This window comes from Arachis duranensis, chromosome 10, assembly GCF_000817695.3.
Source record: "Arachis duranensis cultivar V14167 chromosome 10, aradu.V14167.gnm2.J7QH, whole genome shotgun sequence".
In the NCBI taxonomy this organism is placed as follows: domain Eukaryota; kingdom Viridiplantae; phylum Streptophyta; class Magnoliopsida; order Fabales; family Fabaceae; genus Arachis; species Arachis duranensis.
The window spans coordinates 100,199,791-100,214,556 of NC_029781.3; the positions used below are offsets into that span (position 1 = coordinate 100,199,791).

The 14,766-nt window shown below is 30.3% G+C and overlaps 1 protein-coding gene across 1 annotated transcript in view; it reads left to right on the forward strand.

Moving 5' to 3' along the window:
* LOC107471319 (GDSL esterase/lipase 7) overlaps positions 1-14,766 on the forward strand; it is a 17,620-nt gene continuing 2,854 nt past the window's right edge. The window contains exons 1-3 of the mRNA XM_052255723.1: positions 1-69; positions 4,436-4,538; positions 4,810-4,858. Coding sequence (XP_052111683.1) covers positions 1-69; positions 4,436-4,538; positions 4,810-4,858 — 221 coding nt within the window. The remainder of the gene's footprint in view (positions 70-4,435; positions 4,539-4,809; positions 4,859-14,766) is intronic.

Below are 14,766 nucleotides of genomic sequence, written 5' to 3' on the forward strand. Positions count from 1 at the left end.
ATGAGTGAGAATGAATGTGTATGTGAGTGTATGATTGAGGTTACTGTGAGTGAGAAGGGTTGCGAGGAGGTATATAGGTGCCAATGTCTCTTCTAGTAGCAACCTTCTTTCTCATAATAAAAAAGAGAAGAGTGAGTAGAGGGGAGAGAGAACGGCGTAGTGGAGTAGTGAAAAGAGAGAGATTTTCTTGATTAATAAACCATCTTTAATGCATAATGAAAACTTATCTTAAAAACATAAATGTATTCAATAAAATGGGTTTTAAAGAGAATTTTAAAATTAAAAAAATTATGTAGTTTTTGAAATAACATAACAAGATAAATTTGAAAGATAACTGAGAGATATGACTTGAAATAGAGAAGAAAGAGAAAGAGAAACAAAATTTTAATTTTTCATGATCAAGGTAAGTATGAGGCCTATTTCATTTAACAAAGTTTATTTCACTTAGGCCCAATGGTGATGAAAAATCACTGGAGACCACTTTGAGTTTTACTTCAAGCTCATATCTCAGAAGATTTCTGGGCCTTGTTCAAGCCTTATAGAAGAGTTCATCATTTGCCCAATTTTGTTTCCCTGTGACCTGTGAGACAAAAACAACTAGAAAAATATTAGACACAGTTATTCCATAGATTTGATATCGATCATTCCCAGGGCAGTTCTTAGTTTACATAACCTATCTTCACACAAAAGTTTTGTGAAGATGTCAGCCAATTGATCCTCCGATTTTACAAATTGAATATCAATAGTTTTTTTGTGCATATGTTTCCTTATAGAATAAAATCTAACATCAATGTGCTTAGTTCTTAAGTGCAACACAGAATTTTTAGAGATATTTATGGCACTCATGTTGTCACAAAGTAAAGGAATACTATTAATTTTTAGTTTATAATCGGAAAGCTGAGTTTTGAGCCAAATTAATTGTGAATAGCATGAGGAGGTTGATATGTATTCGGCTTCAACAGTGGATAAAGCAACAGTAGCTTGTTTTTTACTTGACCAAACATTTAAGGATTGACCAAGAAAATAACACATCCCCGACGTGCTTCTTTTATCCACACGGTCACCCGTAAAATATGCATCACAGCACCCAACTACACAAAAATTATTAGTTCTAGGATACCATAAACTAAGGTAAGATGTGCCTTTTATGTATCTAATTATCCATTTTACAGCTGAAACATGTGATTCCTTAGGGTGAGATTGAAAACGAGAACACACACCCACACTTTGTACAATATCCGGCATAGAAGATGTTAGATACATAAGTGATCCAATCATACCTCTATACCGAGTCTCATCAATATTTTTTCCATTTTCATCATTGTCAATTTTAATATTAGGATGCATTGGTGTACTCATGGGCTTGGAAATTTCTAAATCAAATTTCTTTACCAATTCATTGGCATATTTACCTTGGTGCACAAAAATGGCACTAGGAGTTTGTTTGATTTGCAAACCAAGGAAGAATGTGAGTTCTCCCATCATGCTCATATCAAACTCACTAGTCATTAATTTTTCAAATTCTTCATATAAGGATTCATTTGTCGATCCGAACACAATATCATCCACATACACTTGAACAAGTATGAAATGATCATTAGATTATTTTATGAAGAGAGTAGTATCTGTAGTACCCCTTTGAAAATCATTGGTTGGAGCACTTTGTATGTTATCTGTGAGAAAATAAAAGAATTGTAAAAGTATTAATGATCTTGTTATTTTGTTGGATCTTGTCAAGAGTATTGATGAAATTTAGTAAATGAAGTTTGACATTTTTTTCTTTCCATTAACAAAGTAGCAACCTGTATGTTTTGACATTAATTTAACCAATGTTTACACAACTCTAGAAACAAGTAAATAAAAATAAACACTTAATTACTCATAAGATAAATTAAGTCCTATCATATATATTAAACTTGAAGCATTTGCATGTCTATTAAGCATGCTAACATAGTCTTCATAATAATACCAATCATATTAACCAAGTCTTCATAATATCAAGCATAAGTTACCTAATTTTGGACTATAAAAAATGATAAACAAGGTTTGATGGTTATCAGTGGCTAAAAGAAAGGGGGACGTTGAATCTTGGCCCATTTTTTTTTCTCGTGTAAACTAGCTTTCTGTTATGTAAATACAGGAGATATTTTGGTTTCGCCTCTTAACTCGGTAGGAGATACTTTTGTTTTGTCTCCTATAGTACAGAATCAAAAATAGATATGAGAGTAGAGATTGACACACAGATATATCCTGGTTCAGCTACCTAGTGCAATGTAGCCTACATGCAGTCTCTATTACAACAATGACAGAATTTCACTATCTTTTCAATATATTACAATCACCAATTCTCCTTAGGATTCTATCCAATCCTATCTGGGACAAGTCCAATTTCTAACCTAAACCAAACTTGACTAGGACTCCAACCTAGCTTTCAACAGCAAAGTGCTAACCCAACTTGTAAGGGAATTCCCACAGAATCATTACACAAAATAGATAAACATACAAAGAACTTTTGAGATAACTATGGCTTTTTCTCTAAGTCTAGCTCACTATCTTTTTTCACTCATTGGCTTTTTCTTACAAACCTCACTATGTTTGCCTTTTTCAATGAAACTCAGACAGACTAAACTTAGAAAAAGAAATACAAAATAGTAACCATGAAGGAGAAAAATTTAGAACAGCTTAGGAAGCTATGAGAATTGAACCAAGTGCTCTATTTTACTCTCTTGCTCAACCCTTAGTTGTTCACCCTTGTTATAGAAGAGTGAAGCCTCTAAGGTTTGAACCAAGTTCTACACTTGGGTTGTCTTCTTCCTCCTTCATCAGAACTTGCAGCGGCTTGGTCAGTAGAGAGAGAGATAAGGCCAAATCTTTGACATGCAACATATCTTTCTCTTTCATCTTTTTTATTCAAGTTCCTTTGATCTTGACCGTGAATCTTTTCTTTGGCTCCAAGTCTGATTTTGGACCATGGATTCAAAGCAGAAGCACCATTGACTTCTTCTTTTCCATGGTTGCTTGGTTTGTGCTTGAAGCTCAGCAGATTTCTTCACGGTTTGTTGTTGAAGCATGAATGGGGAAAGTAACTTTTGAAGATGCTCTATCTGAATGAGATTTACTTTTTTGTTGTAGCCCTTCTTCTTGCTTGAAATTGAAAGCAAGCTTTTGGTTCGTCACTGAGCCCTAGCTTCAGATATTTTCTCTTTCTTCTTTCTTGGTTCAATTGAATTTTGAGTTGATTACTCAGTTAGATACTAGGTTGAAGAGAGATGGAATTGGATGTCACCACAAAATTGGGCTTGGATCTCTATTTGGGCTAAGTTGATTTCATTCTTCCTTATGGTTCATCTTGTCCCATCCTTCATGGATCAAGATTTGAGTGAATGGAGTGATATGGTTGAAATATGTATTGGCCAATATGTTTGTATTTGTGGGCTTCATCTTCTACTTCTTAGGCCGGATTTGATTAAATTATTTTTCTGCACACTTAAACAAAAACATCACACAACCAATTGATAAAACCAATAATGTTTGATCATCACTGTAATCAAGTTTTAGTTTTCTAAACTCAAAAAGGTTGTACAAAATACTTAGCAATATGTCTATAATGTATAAAGATTCTAATTCTTAGCCCTTTACAAAATACATAAGTCAGCCCCTAATACCCAACACATATCACACATCTTTGTCTTTCTTCCTCGGGCGTTTGAACTCCAGAGTTGGCATAAAAAGGATTAAGCTAGCTAGTTTCTTTGTAATAGTAGAACTGGTACTCTTGATTGTTTCGGCCAAAACTGGAATTGTTGCAACTGCATCCAATTGTGGTTAAGTTGGGATTGTTGCTTTTCCTTTAGCAACGTGAAACTTTAGAGGCCTTGATCTTACTTTATTCTATATTTTACGCTTGATTCATGTCTTCTGAGTGCTAGGACCCACAATCAGATGCACTATCAGACTCTACATTACTTTTTGATCCTGAAAAATTGATAACAAAGGCATTTACTAATCAAATTCATAAATAAATTTTTACATAATGCCATAAACAATATAAAAAACTTCATTGCATATCACCTAAATTCAATACACCTAAATTCGATATCTCATCATCTTCAATATCCTCATAACTAGAGTCATCCTTATCAATTGTCTTATCAGTGGTTCTGCTAGATGCAGGTCTAAACCTCTCTTTGATTTTAGATTTATTTAAAACTAAATTCTTGGTAGCAACAACCCCACAGTCACTATCATTAGAACTCTCATATCCATTTTCCAAGATCTTTATAGGCTTATAGAAACTATTTTTGATACTCTCGTATGAATCATGAGAGTCATTGTCCTCTTAAAGTGGAGCTAAATAACAACTCTACCAGTCTTTGTCATATTGGTGCCTTTCACTGGTTCTTGTTTTTGTCTCCAATAACATGCTTCTTAAAAGGCTGAGCAATGGGCAATCGAACAAGTTTGGGTTGCTGGGAAGAAGCCTTCAAGTGTTGGCTATGAGTGTTGGAGGGTTGGAAATGAGATTTTAAGGATTGGCTGTGAGTCTTGGATGGTTGGAAATGGGCTTTCAAAGGTTAGCTAGAAGACTTTGATGGCTAAGATGAGGAATTCAGGGGCTGGTTGTGAATAATTAATTGTGTTTCAGGCTATAATTTGGACTGAGAAATGCGCTGTGATTTTGGTTGTGATTTGGGCTGACACATGGGCTATGATTTAGGCTGAGACATTGGTTATGATGGTGTATTGTTGGGCCTAGACATAGGTTGTGGTTTGAGATGGGACAGCTGATGTGATTTGGGTCTTAAACAGTATCTCTTATTCAATCGGGGGTATTTGAGGCCTTGGGTTTACAGGTGCTGTTAGTCTCTAATATAGCTAACTCATCATTATCCTCATTCATATACTCCAACATGTGTGGCTCTGAGACTCTATACACAAAGTAAATGTTGATCGAATTGTGATTCCTTTTACAATCCTTCACCATTTACAATAAATTAGCATCTACTTCTTCTAATTTCATTAACCCAACTTCAAGCGACATTCTGGGTACTTTCCAGCAACAACTATTCACCTATGAATATCCTAATTCCTTATAATATTCTTATATGAAAAAAACATCTAGAGTATCTCCTTTAACTCTCGTTAACACCTCTGTATTGTCTGGTTCATACATTTTTTATCCACTTTTATCATTCTTAAACTTTTCACCATGATAAAAAACAAATGTCATTGGATGATTTTTTATCTACAAATTTAAAATAGCAACAGTAAATCACACAATGCACTCTATTTTCTATTATTTTTATTTTTGTATAAAATTTATTTATGTTTCAACAATAAAACTCCAATCACTAATTTAGTCTAAAAAGAACACCATATTACCAAACCTTACCTATTACATGAACTAAACAAAACAAAAAATTCCATCTATCCACACACATTGCATTCAGCCATATGAAAACAGAGCATCCAGATTTTTTAACATACAAAATGTGTGAACCATTGCAAAACTCTAGCAGCAACTACCCCCAGCACAAAAATTCTAACCTGAAATCAATCAACATTCAAAATCAATGAATATCATACCACACATTCATACCAAAAGAAAAAAAAAAGGGAGAAAGAACTAGCGGTGCAAGGGTTCTTACCTTTCACCCAAGACGGCATCTACCACCGCAGAAGAATGGTGGTCTTCAGACTGCAACGAGAAGGAGCAGTCGCACTACGAAGGGTGTCGCCAATTATTGCTTCCATGGCCAATCAGAGCAGCTTTGTCTTCTCACTCTGTTTTGGGTGACTTCTGTTAGTTTTGGGTGAAAAGGAAAAAAGTTGTAGTGAAAAAGAGAAGCGTGGTAGATTAATGGGAGAGTTACTTCAGTAATAGAGTATTTGTACAAAACGGCAAAATTTTGGTCACTGTTGAGTTGTCAGTTAATGCCCACGTGGACATCCAGTGACGAAAACTGTTAGCCCGGAAATGGAATGACAAACAAAATTGATATTAAATCTTTTGGAGACTAATTTGATTAAAAAACTTATTTGAAAAATCTTTTGGTGACTGGAAAGAAAACAAATTACAACCAAGAAAGAAAAAACAAACAAGAAATTGCTTAGGAAAGGCAGTCTCGCTGAATACTACTCTTAAATTCCTTCCAAGGCAACGGAAGCTCCACTTGGGGAGAAAGGATCCTCAATTGTAGTCTTTGCCATGATACCTTCTACTGTGTTTGTATCTCTCAAGATCAACCAGAGATTAGCACGTCATTTCTAAGACATGATATCTCGGATTTTCAACACCAAAGAATCAATTAAACCAGAGTAATCCTGTAAATTATTGACAATGATAAAGGCCTCTACAGTCTGTCTCGCATATAATATCTCTTTGTCTCTCAGGTTTCAGGCTAAAATAAAGCCTCTCCAAATAGTAAACAACTCTCCTTGCATGATACTATGACTCTCAATTGTTCTCAGACAGCCTCGTTGCCACCTTTCCTTCCAATCTATGCTAACACAGGCAAAACCAACCCGAGCACCATTGCCAGGATAGCTAGCATCACAATTAATCTTAAAGGTACCCACCGAGGGGGGAATTCAAGAGCCACTAATGGTGGAGGGGATAGACACTCGTTGCAACTCAAAAATATTTCGGAGCTCCTTTTCCAAGGACAAAGCCATACCAGTCACCTTGTCCGTGGTCCAAGGCTCGTGGGGATGAAAGATCTCGTTATTCTTCGAACGCCAAATCCACCAGAGACCAGAAAAGAATCTAAGGGAGCGCTATTCGCTATTATATAAGAACCAACTCATCAAATCCAGTGGTTGACCGGAGATCACCAAAGCTTGCCAAACTAGCTGGGATTTTGGACAATCTCGAATGCAATGTAAAACCAATTCCAGACCTGAGAAACATCGTGGACAGCTATCTGTGTGCAAAATATCCCTTCTAAAGTGAAATGCAGTAGTAGGAAGAGCCTTACGAAGACATTGCCAGGCCAAGAATTTGTACTTTTCTGAAATATGTTGACGCCAAAGCCAAAACCAATTTCCCCTATCCTCCCAACTAAACATCTTCTTACTGAGCCATAAATAACCACTACGAGCGTCATAAACCTTTGACGCCGCACCAATCCAACACCAACCGACCTCTGTACCAGCTTGAACATCTGGGTTGTAAGAGTTAATGTTGCTCTGTAGAGACTGATTCAGAAGAGAATAGATATTCTCAAGGTTTCACTGTCCAGATGACCAAAGGTCTAAGATCCGGAGATCTGAATCAGAAATGTGAATATAGTCCATCTCATGACACAGTTGCCTCTCTCTTCTCCATTTAAAAAGCCTTCTTTTAAGATATCCCAAACTCGACATATACTCTTTCAAACATAAGATCCCCTGCCTCGAGACCGACTGAAGCAATCATCCTTAGAGGAATGGTATTTTTCCATCAATAGTTGAACCCATAGTTTGTCAGGATGGTGAACAAGTTATCAAACTAGCTTCCCAAGAAGAGCAATATTAGCACAAAAGGATCTCTAATTTTCAGACCCCGAAACTTCTTAGGGGTGACCAACACCTTCCAGTTAACTAGATTCAGGCCTCTACCATCAGTTTGACCCTTCCTTAGAAAATTCTACATCATGGATTTTATCTTATAGCTACCCCTTTAGGGAAGAGAGATACATGCATGCAGTAAGTAGGAATCGCAGTCACTATCGAATTGAGCAAACAGAGTCTGCCCGCCTTATTAAGCAATCTCCCTTTTCAGTTGGCTAGCCTTCCCCGAATCTTGTCCAGAACATTGTTAAAAGTTGTGCGTGTCACCCAAGAGTGATTAAAGTTCACCCCTAAATACTTGCCTAAGTTCTAGACGAATCTAATAGAGGACACTTCGGTAAAAATCTCTTTCCTTGTCGCTGAAACCTTCCTAGAGCATAACGCTTTAGATTTCTCCACATTAACTTTCATCCCAAAAACTTTGCAGAAATTTTAAGTTTTTCAAAGCTACCATTACAATTTGACCATCCCACACATCTTAACATAAACATAAAAAATATTTTTTTTATTTTATTTTTTTCATTATAACTTTCTAAAGAATAACTCTTTTAGAAATAATTAGAAGTATAAAACGAAAACAAATAAATAGTAGACTTTAATTTTCTCATTCAATCCGTTGCTTATTGGTGTTTTAATTTTAGTATGAGTGAGAAGATTAATTCAAATTTGTAAATGAATACCTACGCAAACAAGTACTCTAATTAGTCCTTTTATAATCCAATAATGCTATATGAATATATTATCGTTTTTTTACAACTATTATATAACCAATGCTATATGAAAACTTTTTAAATATTAATTTTACAATAATGATCGTTCAAATGAAAAGGACAGTTCATTATTATTGTTTATAATCTTAATAGATAGATGCATATATGCATAGATTAGTAGAAATCAAGAACATAGCTATACCAACTCGAATAATATAATATCATAAGAATGATTATAATAACCAATGGGTTGATCGAGTGGTCAGCTCACTCGTTTGTTTAAATAAATATTGGAAGTTTGAATTCCACCTTATGCATGCAGCAATTTATTGACCAACGATAGACTCTTAAATGAAGCTATTTGATTGGAGGATATACCGCATGAAAAACCAAAAAACAATACGTAAACATTTTTTTGTCATAAAATCATTTTTTCTAAATTTAACTTAATTGAAGGACACATAAATAGTTATAATATATCTGCAATAGTGAAATTTGAATATAATCAAATCTGTAAATAATTATTTTTACGTCATTAAATAAGACGTTAGTAAGATTAAAAATAATAATTGCAAAAAAACCTAAAATGTGCCCAATAATATTGGCACAAGTAATAAAGGTTCTAAATATATTTTTAAAAACATATAATTAATTTTAAAAATTACTTCTTAAAAAAAATTAAATACATAAATATAATTGGACGAGACTAAAATATTTTAAATCGTGCATATATCAAAATTAAATGACTATATATGTGTGTAGAAATATTATGAGTAAGGATGGCGTAAAAGTTTTGAAGGCATATTGTTTTATGTGCATTGCTTGTTCTTGGTTTTCCCTCTTGCCACTTTTTGTATTCTGCAAAACTCCATAACTTGAGGTTCAATAAATTACAGTAAAAGTGACAATATTCTCTGTATATATATGTTTTTGGACATGTCTCTTCTAAGTTGCAATGAAAACGTAGGTAAAAATCCTGCAATTCTGATGAAAACACTCTTCTCTAACTTCCCTTTAAAGTGAGAATGGCGAATAAAATTCTCAAACTCATCAAATGCCTGCAAAGAAATTAATTAATCATGAGGAGCTGAAACTTAGCCTTTCAATATGTCTTAATTAGCCAATTTGGCTTGTCCCTTCCAACTCACCCACATGGTGGTTGTTTTTTTTTTTTTTTAAGAAATTCTTGATCATCAGTATTTTTTAGTAATTTTGGTAAGAATTTGACGGACAAATACTAATTTGTTTTTAACAAATAAATTTATTAATTTAGGTCAATAAATTTTAAAAAATATGGAAGTAAATTGTATTAATTTATGTGTGCAAACTTTAGTAAATATAGATATAAATATGGGTGATAATGGGTAGAGTAGGGTAGGGTTTGGATCCAACTCTAATCCTATTCGCGGGTTGAGATTTTTATATAAACCCAACCCTATCCTATTCGCAGGTTGAGAATATCTCAATGCTAACCCTACCTGCTCTTAATCCGCAGATATCCGATCCTACCTGCGGGTTACAAAAAATATACAACATTATTATATAACTTGATGATAATTTAAAATAGAATTGACTTTTATGTTAAAAAATATTAAATTATCAATTAATGATTTTCTTTTAGTGGCTAAGAATCTTTTGCATTTAGTAAGAGGTCTTTAGTTCAACATTCACTTAAAATATATATTTATATAAGTATATAATATATACATATATATATAGAGTGCGGGTTGGTCATAGGGTTGAAGCTCAACCCGTACCCTACCTGACTTGCACGAAAACCCTACCCGCATCCTACCTTACCCGTTATGGATCAGGTTGAAAACTCATCCGACCGGATAGAGTTGGGTTGGATATTCGTTGGTAGAGTATATATTGCCACCCCTAAATACAAATTATGTGTTTCTTATATGTAAATTCTTGTTAATATGAATATAAATTATTATTGACAAAATATTAATCTAAAATAATAATATTTAGCGGTGATGTATTATTTTTTTTTTAATGCATGGTTATTGTACTACAAGAAACACGCGAATAACCTAAAGCCAAATCGACCAAATTGGTTTTGAAACATTTCATTATTTAAAAAAATATATGAAAAATAATTCAGACAAATTTCGATGTTTGTTAGATCTCTTTTTTATTTTTTTAAAAGAGTTCGATCATCCATACAACAAATAATTGCACATAATTCATTTGTTGTAAAAATCATTAAATTTTAATGATAAAAATAACTTATTTTTTAATTTTATTTATAGAACACTTTATCAAAATTTCTATCTAATAATATTTAGCTATTTTTTTAACTAATACTATATATCATTTTTTCAAGAAAGTTAAATAATATTAATTAAATTTTTATTAATAATCCTGTTAAATGAACGTGAGATAATAAGTATAAGAAATAAATATTTTTTTGGTGACTATAAGAAATAAATCATTTAAGAAGGGTACTTTTTTACGATAAATTTAATAATGTATCTGAAATTAGGGGTTCATTTGTTTTAAAAAAATATTATTTATTTTTATTTTCAATTTTTTTAGGATTTAAAAAATAAACAATAATATATAGAATTATATTTTTTATTTTACAAAATTTTAAGAAAATTATTGAAAATAGGAAAAATTTAAAATTATTCTCAAATTTTAAGATTATAGAATATAGTTTTTTCGAAATTTAAATAGATATTTTAAAATAGAAAGAGTATCAAAATGCTATTTGTTCATTAAGAAAAAAGTAAGATATTAGAAAGAAGGAGGAAAAAGAAACACAAATTTGAAACATTAATTTATACATATAATCATTAAATGTCTATATATATAGATTGAACAAATTATTTTTCAGAATAAAATATAAAATAATTTTTAAAAAATTTAAAAATCTAAAAATAGTCTCTCAAAAATTTTAAAATAATTTTTGTAAATATTTTTTATTTTTTTAAAATCAACATCTTATAATGATTTTATTAACCAGAACAATAAAATACTCCTGAAAGATATATAATAAATAAAGAATACAAATAACAATAAAAATATATACTAAAAGATAATTTTATTTATTAATAATAATAAACTATGATAGCTATACATCAAAGTGATGTAAGAACAATAATAATAACTAAATTTAATAAGTCATTACATTATGAAGCTAAATTCATTATTTATGTACCTAAATTTTTAAGATATTAACACTAAATAGATTTAAAAAATAATTTTTAAGTTATTAAATAATCTATTTTTTAGCATAAATAATCTTAATTGTAAACCTATTTTATTTAATATTACAACCAATAAATTTTAAAATTTTTTCAAAAACATAAATAGAATACTTGAATTTGTTAAAAACATTCTTTTTTTTCAAGTGTTGCAAAATATTAGAAATTTTATATTAAAATTTTGTAAATGATTTATATTATTGACCTTGTAGTTGATTAAAGCTTGTAAATTTAATCTCGTAAATAACTTAGTTCTCAATGCATACAAGTTTTAAAATGTTATCTTTATAAGTATTTATATAAATATTTTTAATTGTTTTTGTGAAAAAAAAATTATTTTAATATCTTAAAACAATTTAGCTCATTCCTTTTTTATCATTAAGGAATATAATGGTCTTGGTAATTCAGTATCCATAAATTAAACTAAATTAAATTAATATATTACATAATAAAAGATACATATGGATTCATTTTCAAAATTTAACTTGATTATCTATTGAAATTACTGATTTGAAATTTTTAAAAATTTTAAAAAATTATTTTAAAGTTCTTAAAATTTTTCGGTGATTATTTTATATTTCACTTAAAGACTAATTTATTCTATTCACATACATATACACTTAATGATTATGTGTGTAAATTAACGTTTTACGTCAATAATTATTGTTAATAATGATTAATGGATCAAATCAGATGAAAATTATATTATCTAATAGAAATAATTATTAATAACTGTTTTATATATTTTAAAATTTAAAGTACTAGAGAGTATCAAATTTTAAAAACACCAAAAATTAATTTTGATAATTACTCTCAAAGAAAAAATCATCATACTACTAATAATGTATTAAACGGTGCCAAATCTTGTGGTTTGGTATATATATATAGATATGAGCATATGATCATTTACATATGCATTTAATCTATCCATGGCTCATGATTCGATCATATGAAGAGCATCCCCCGTTGAGAGGCCCCCCTTATTTTCCACGTGGTTGGTCTAAATCCATTCAACAACAATAACAACAAAGTCTTGTCTCATTAGGTGGGATCGGTTACATGAATCAAACGACGTTATTGTACTCTGTTATGTATCATATTTACAAAGAGACCGTTTACATATAGATCTAGTTTGACCACCTCATGGATGGTCTTCTTAGATCTTTCTCTGTCTTTCGCTCCTTATCCATCTTCTATTTCATCCACCCTCCTGATTGGATGTTCTAACGGTTTTCTTCTCATATGTCCAAATCACCTGAGATGTAATTTAATTGTCTTTTTCACAATGGGTGTTACTTCAACTCTTTCTTATATTTTTGTTTTTTATTTTATCCAATTGCATATGACCACTCATCTATTCAATATACAAAAATATTATGTGTATACTAAAATCAATCATTAAAATTAATTATAATATATTTTTGTATAAATGTATAATTTAATTATTTTAAAATATATTTTATATTTCAATATATATTTTATAATAATAACTGATTTTAGTATACATGTAGGATAATAGTTCAAAATAATAATATAGATATACGTTTCTTTCTTCATCACACTTTTCCTTAGCTTCTCTATATATATATATGCATGGAAATTCTAGTTGTTTTTTGCAATGAGAAATAATGAATATTATTATGAGCTTGTTGTTGTTCATTTTTCTGTATTTAATTTCCCCAAAAATAATATGCGGTAGCATAGTACCCCTTGCACCTGCATTGTATTTATTTGGAGACTCCTTATTGGATAGTGGCAATAACAATTTTCTTCCAACTATTGCAAAAGCAAATTATTTGCCTTATGGTTCTAATTTTGCTATTGGTCCTACCGGAAGATTCACTAATGGAAGAACTGTTGCAGATTTTATAGGTGTTTTTTTTAGCACAATATTAAACAAATTAATTTCCGATAAATTAAAATGACAAATTATTTTATTATTTTGTTGTGAAATATTTTTTTTATCTGGTGACTGATTATTTTATTAAATAAACATATAATAAATACACACAAATATGTGGTTACTAATTTGATAATTAATTTTTTTTATTCATAAAACATTTTGGACATTCATATTATTAAAAAAAAAAAGAGAATGGAAATAAAGAGTTTCTATTTTGTTAATTTGAGTATTTCTTTAATTTTGATGATGATGATCAGCTGAATATCTTGGATTGCCATATCCTCCACCATACTTGAGCTTAAAAGGTCGAATATCATTATCTGGAATCAATTATGCATCCGGTTCTTGTGGAATTCTGCCAGAGACTGGTAATATTCTTGTAAGTATATGCGATTGAATCTGATCTTCCTTCTAATTTTGATTTTATATCAGTCACCATATATTTTTACATATATTAATCACATGCTTGTTAATTCTTTTCATCCTTACTCTATATTAGTTATATTTAACTATGTTAAGTAGTGTATATCAAAATCAGTTATTAATATAAAATATATATTAAAATATAAAATATATATTAAAAATGAATTAAACAATATAAATATTTATACATAAATATACTATGACTGATTTTTGAGTTATATAATATGTTTATGTTAATCGAAAATATTTATATTAGGTCTGATGATTTTATAATTTAAATTTTATTATAATTTTATATTTTATTTATTTAATTTATTCTTTTAATTTTATGTAAAAATCTCAAATTTTCAGACGTTATTATATTGTCATTATCCAATGTCATAATTAGTTTATATTAGTGACATATTAAGGTAGTTATGGCAAAACGTATTATTATTAGTTTTAGAGATATATAATTATTCATTTATCTTATTTTATCAGTTTAATCTTTTAAAAAAGAGAAAGTATAGAGAGCCAATAACCTAAGTGTACAATGTGTACAATGAAGGTTTAGAAAGTATTAGAGATATGATTATTAGTGTTACATTGTCCTATCAGGTTACGCTTTTGGGATGAGTGATTTCAGGACATGGCATTAGAGTTCCAGATCCGGAAGATCAAGAGTTCGAACCTTAGTTTCTGGATAGTATAGGTGATGTTCATTTTATTCATAAACCAAAGATTTAACCCATTATACACATTGTACGTTTAGGCTATTGGCTCCTTAGCACTACTCTTTGAAAAATAACACTATGTCAAAATTTCAATGAGTGAAAGATTTAGAATTCGATTTTCATTAAGTCTAAAAAAAATTAATATAAGATAAAAATAAAAAAAAAATTATAAAAAAATTTACACAAATCTAAATATATAACCATTTATGTATCTCTATTTTTTATTCATTTAAATTTTTGGAAGAAATAAT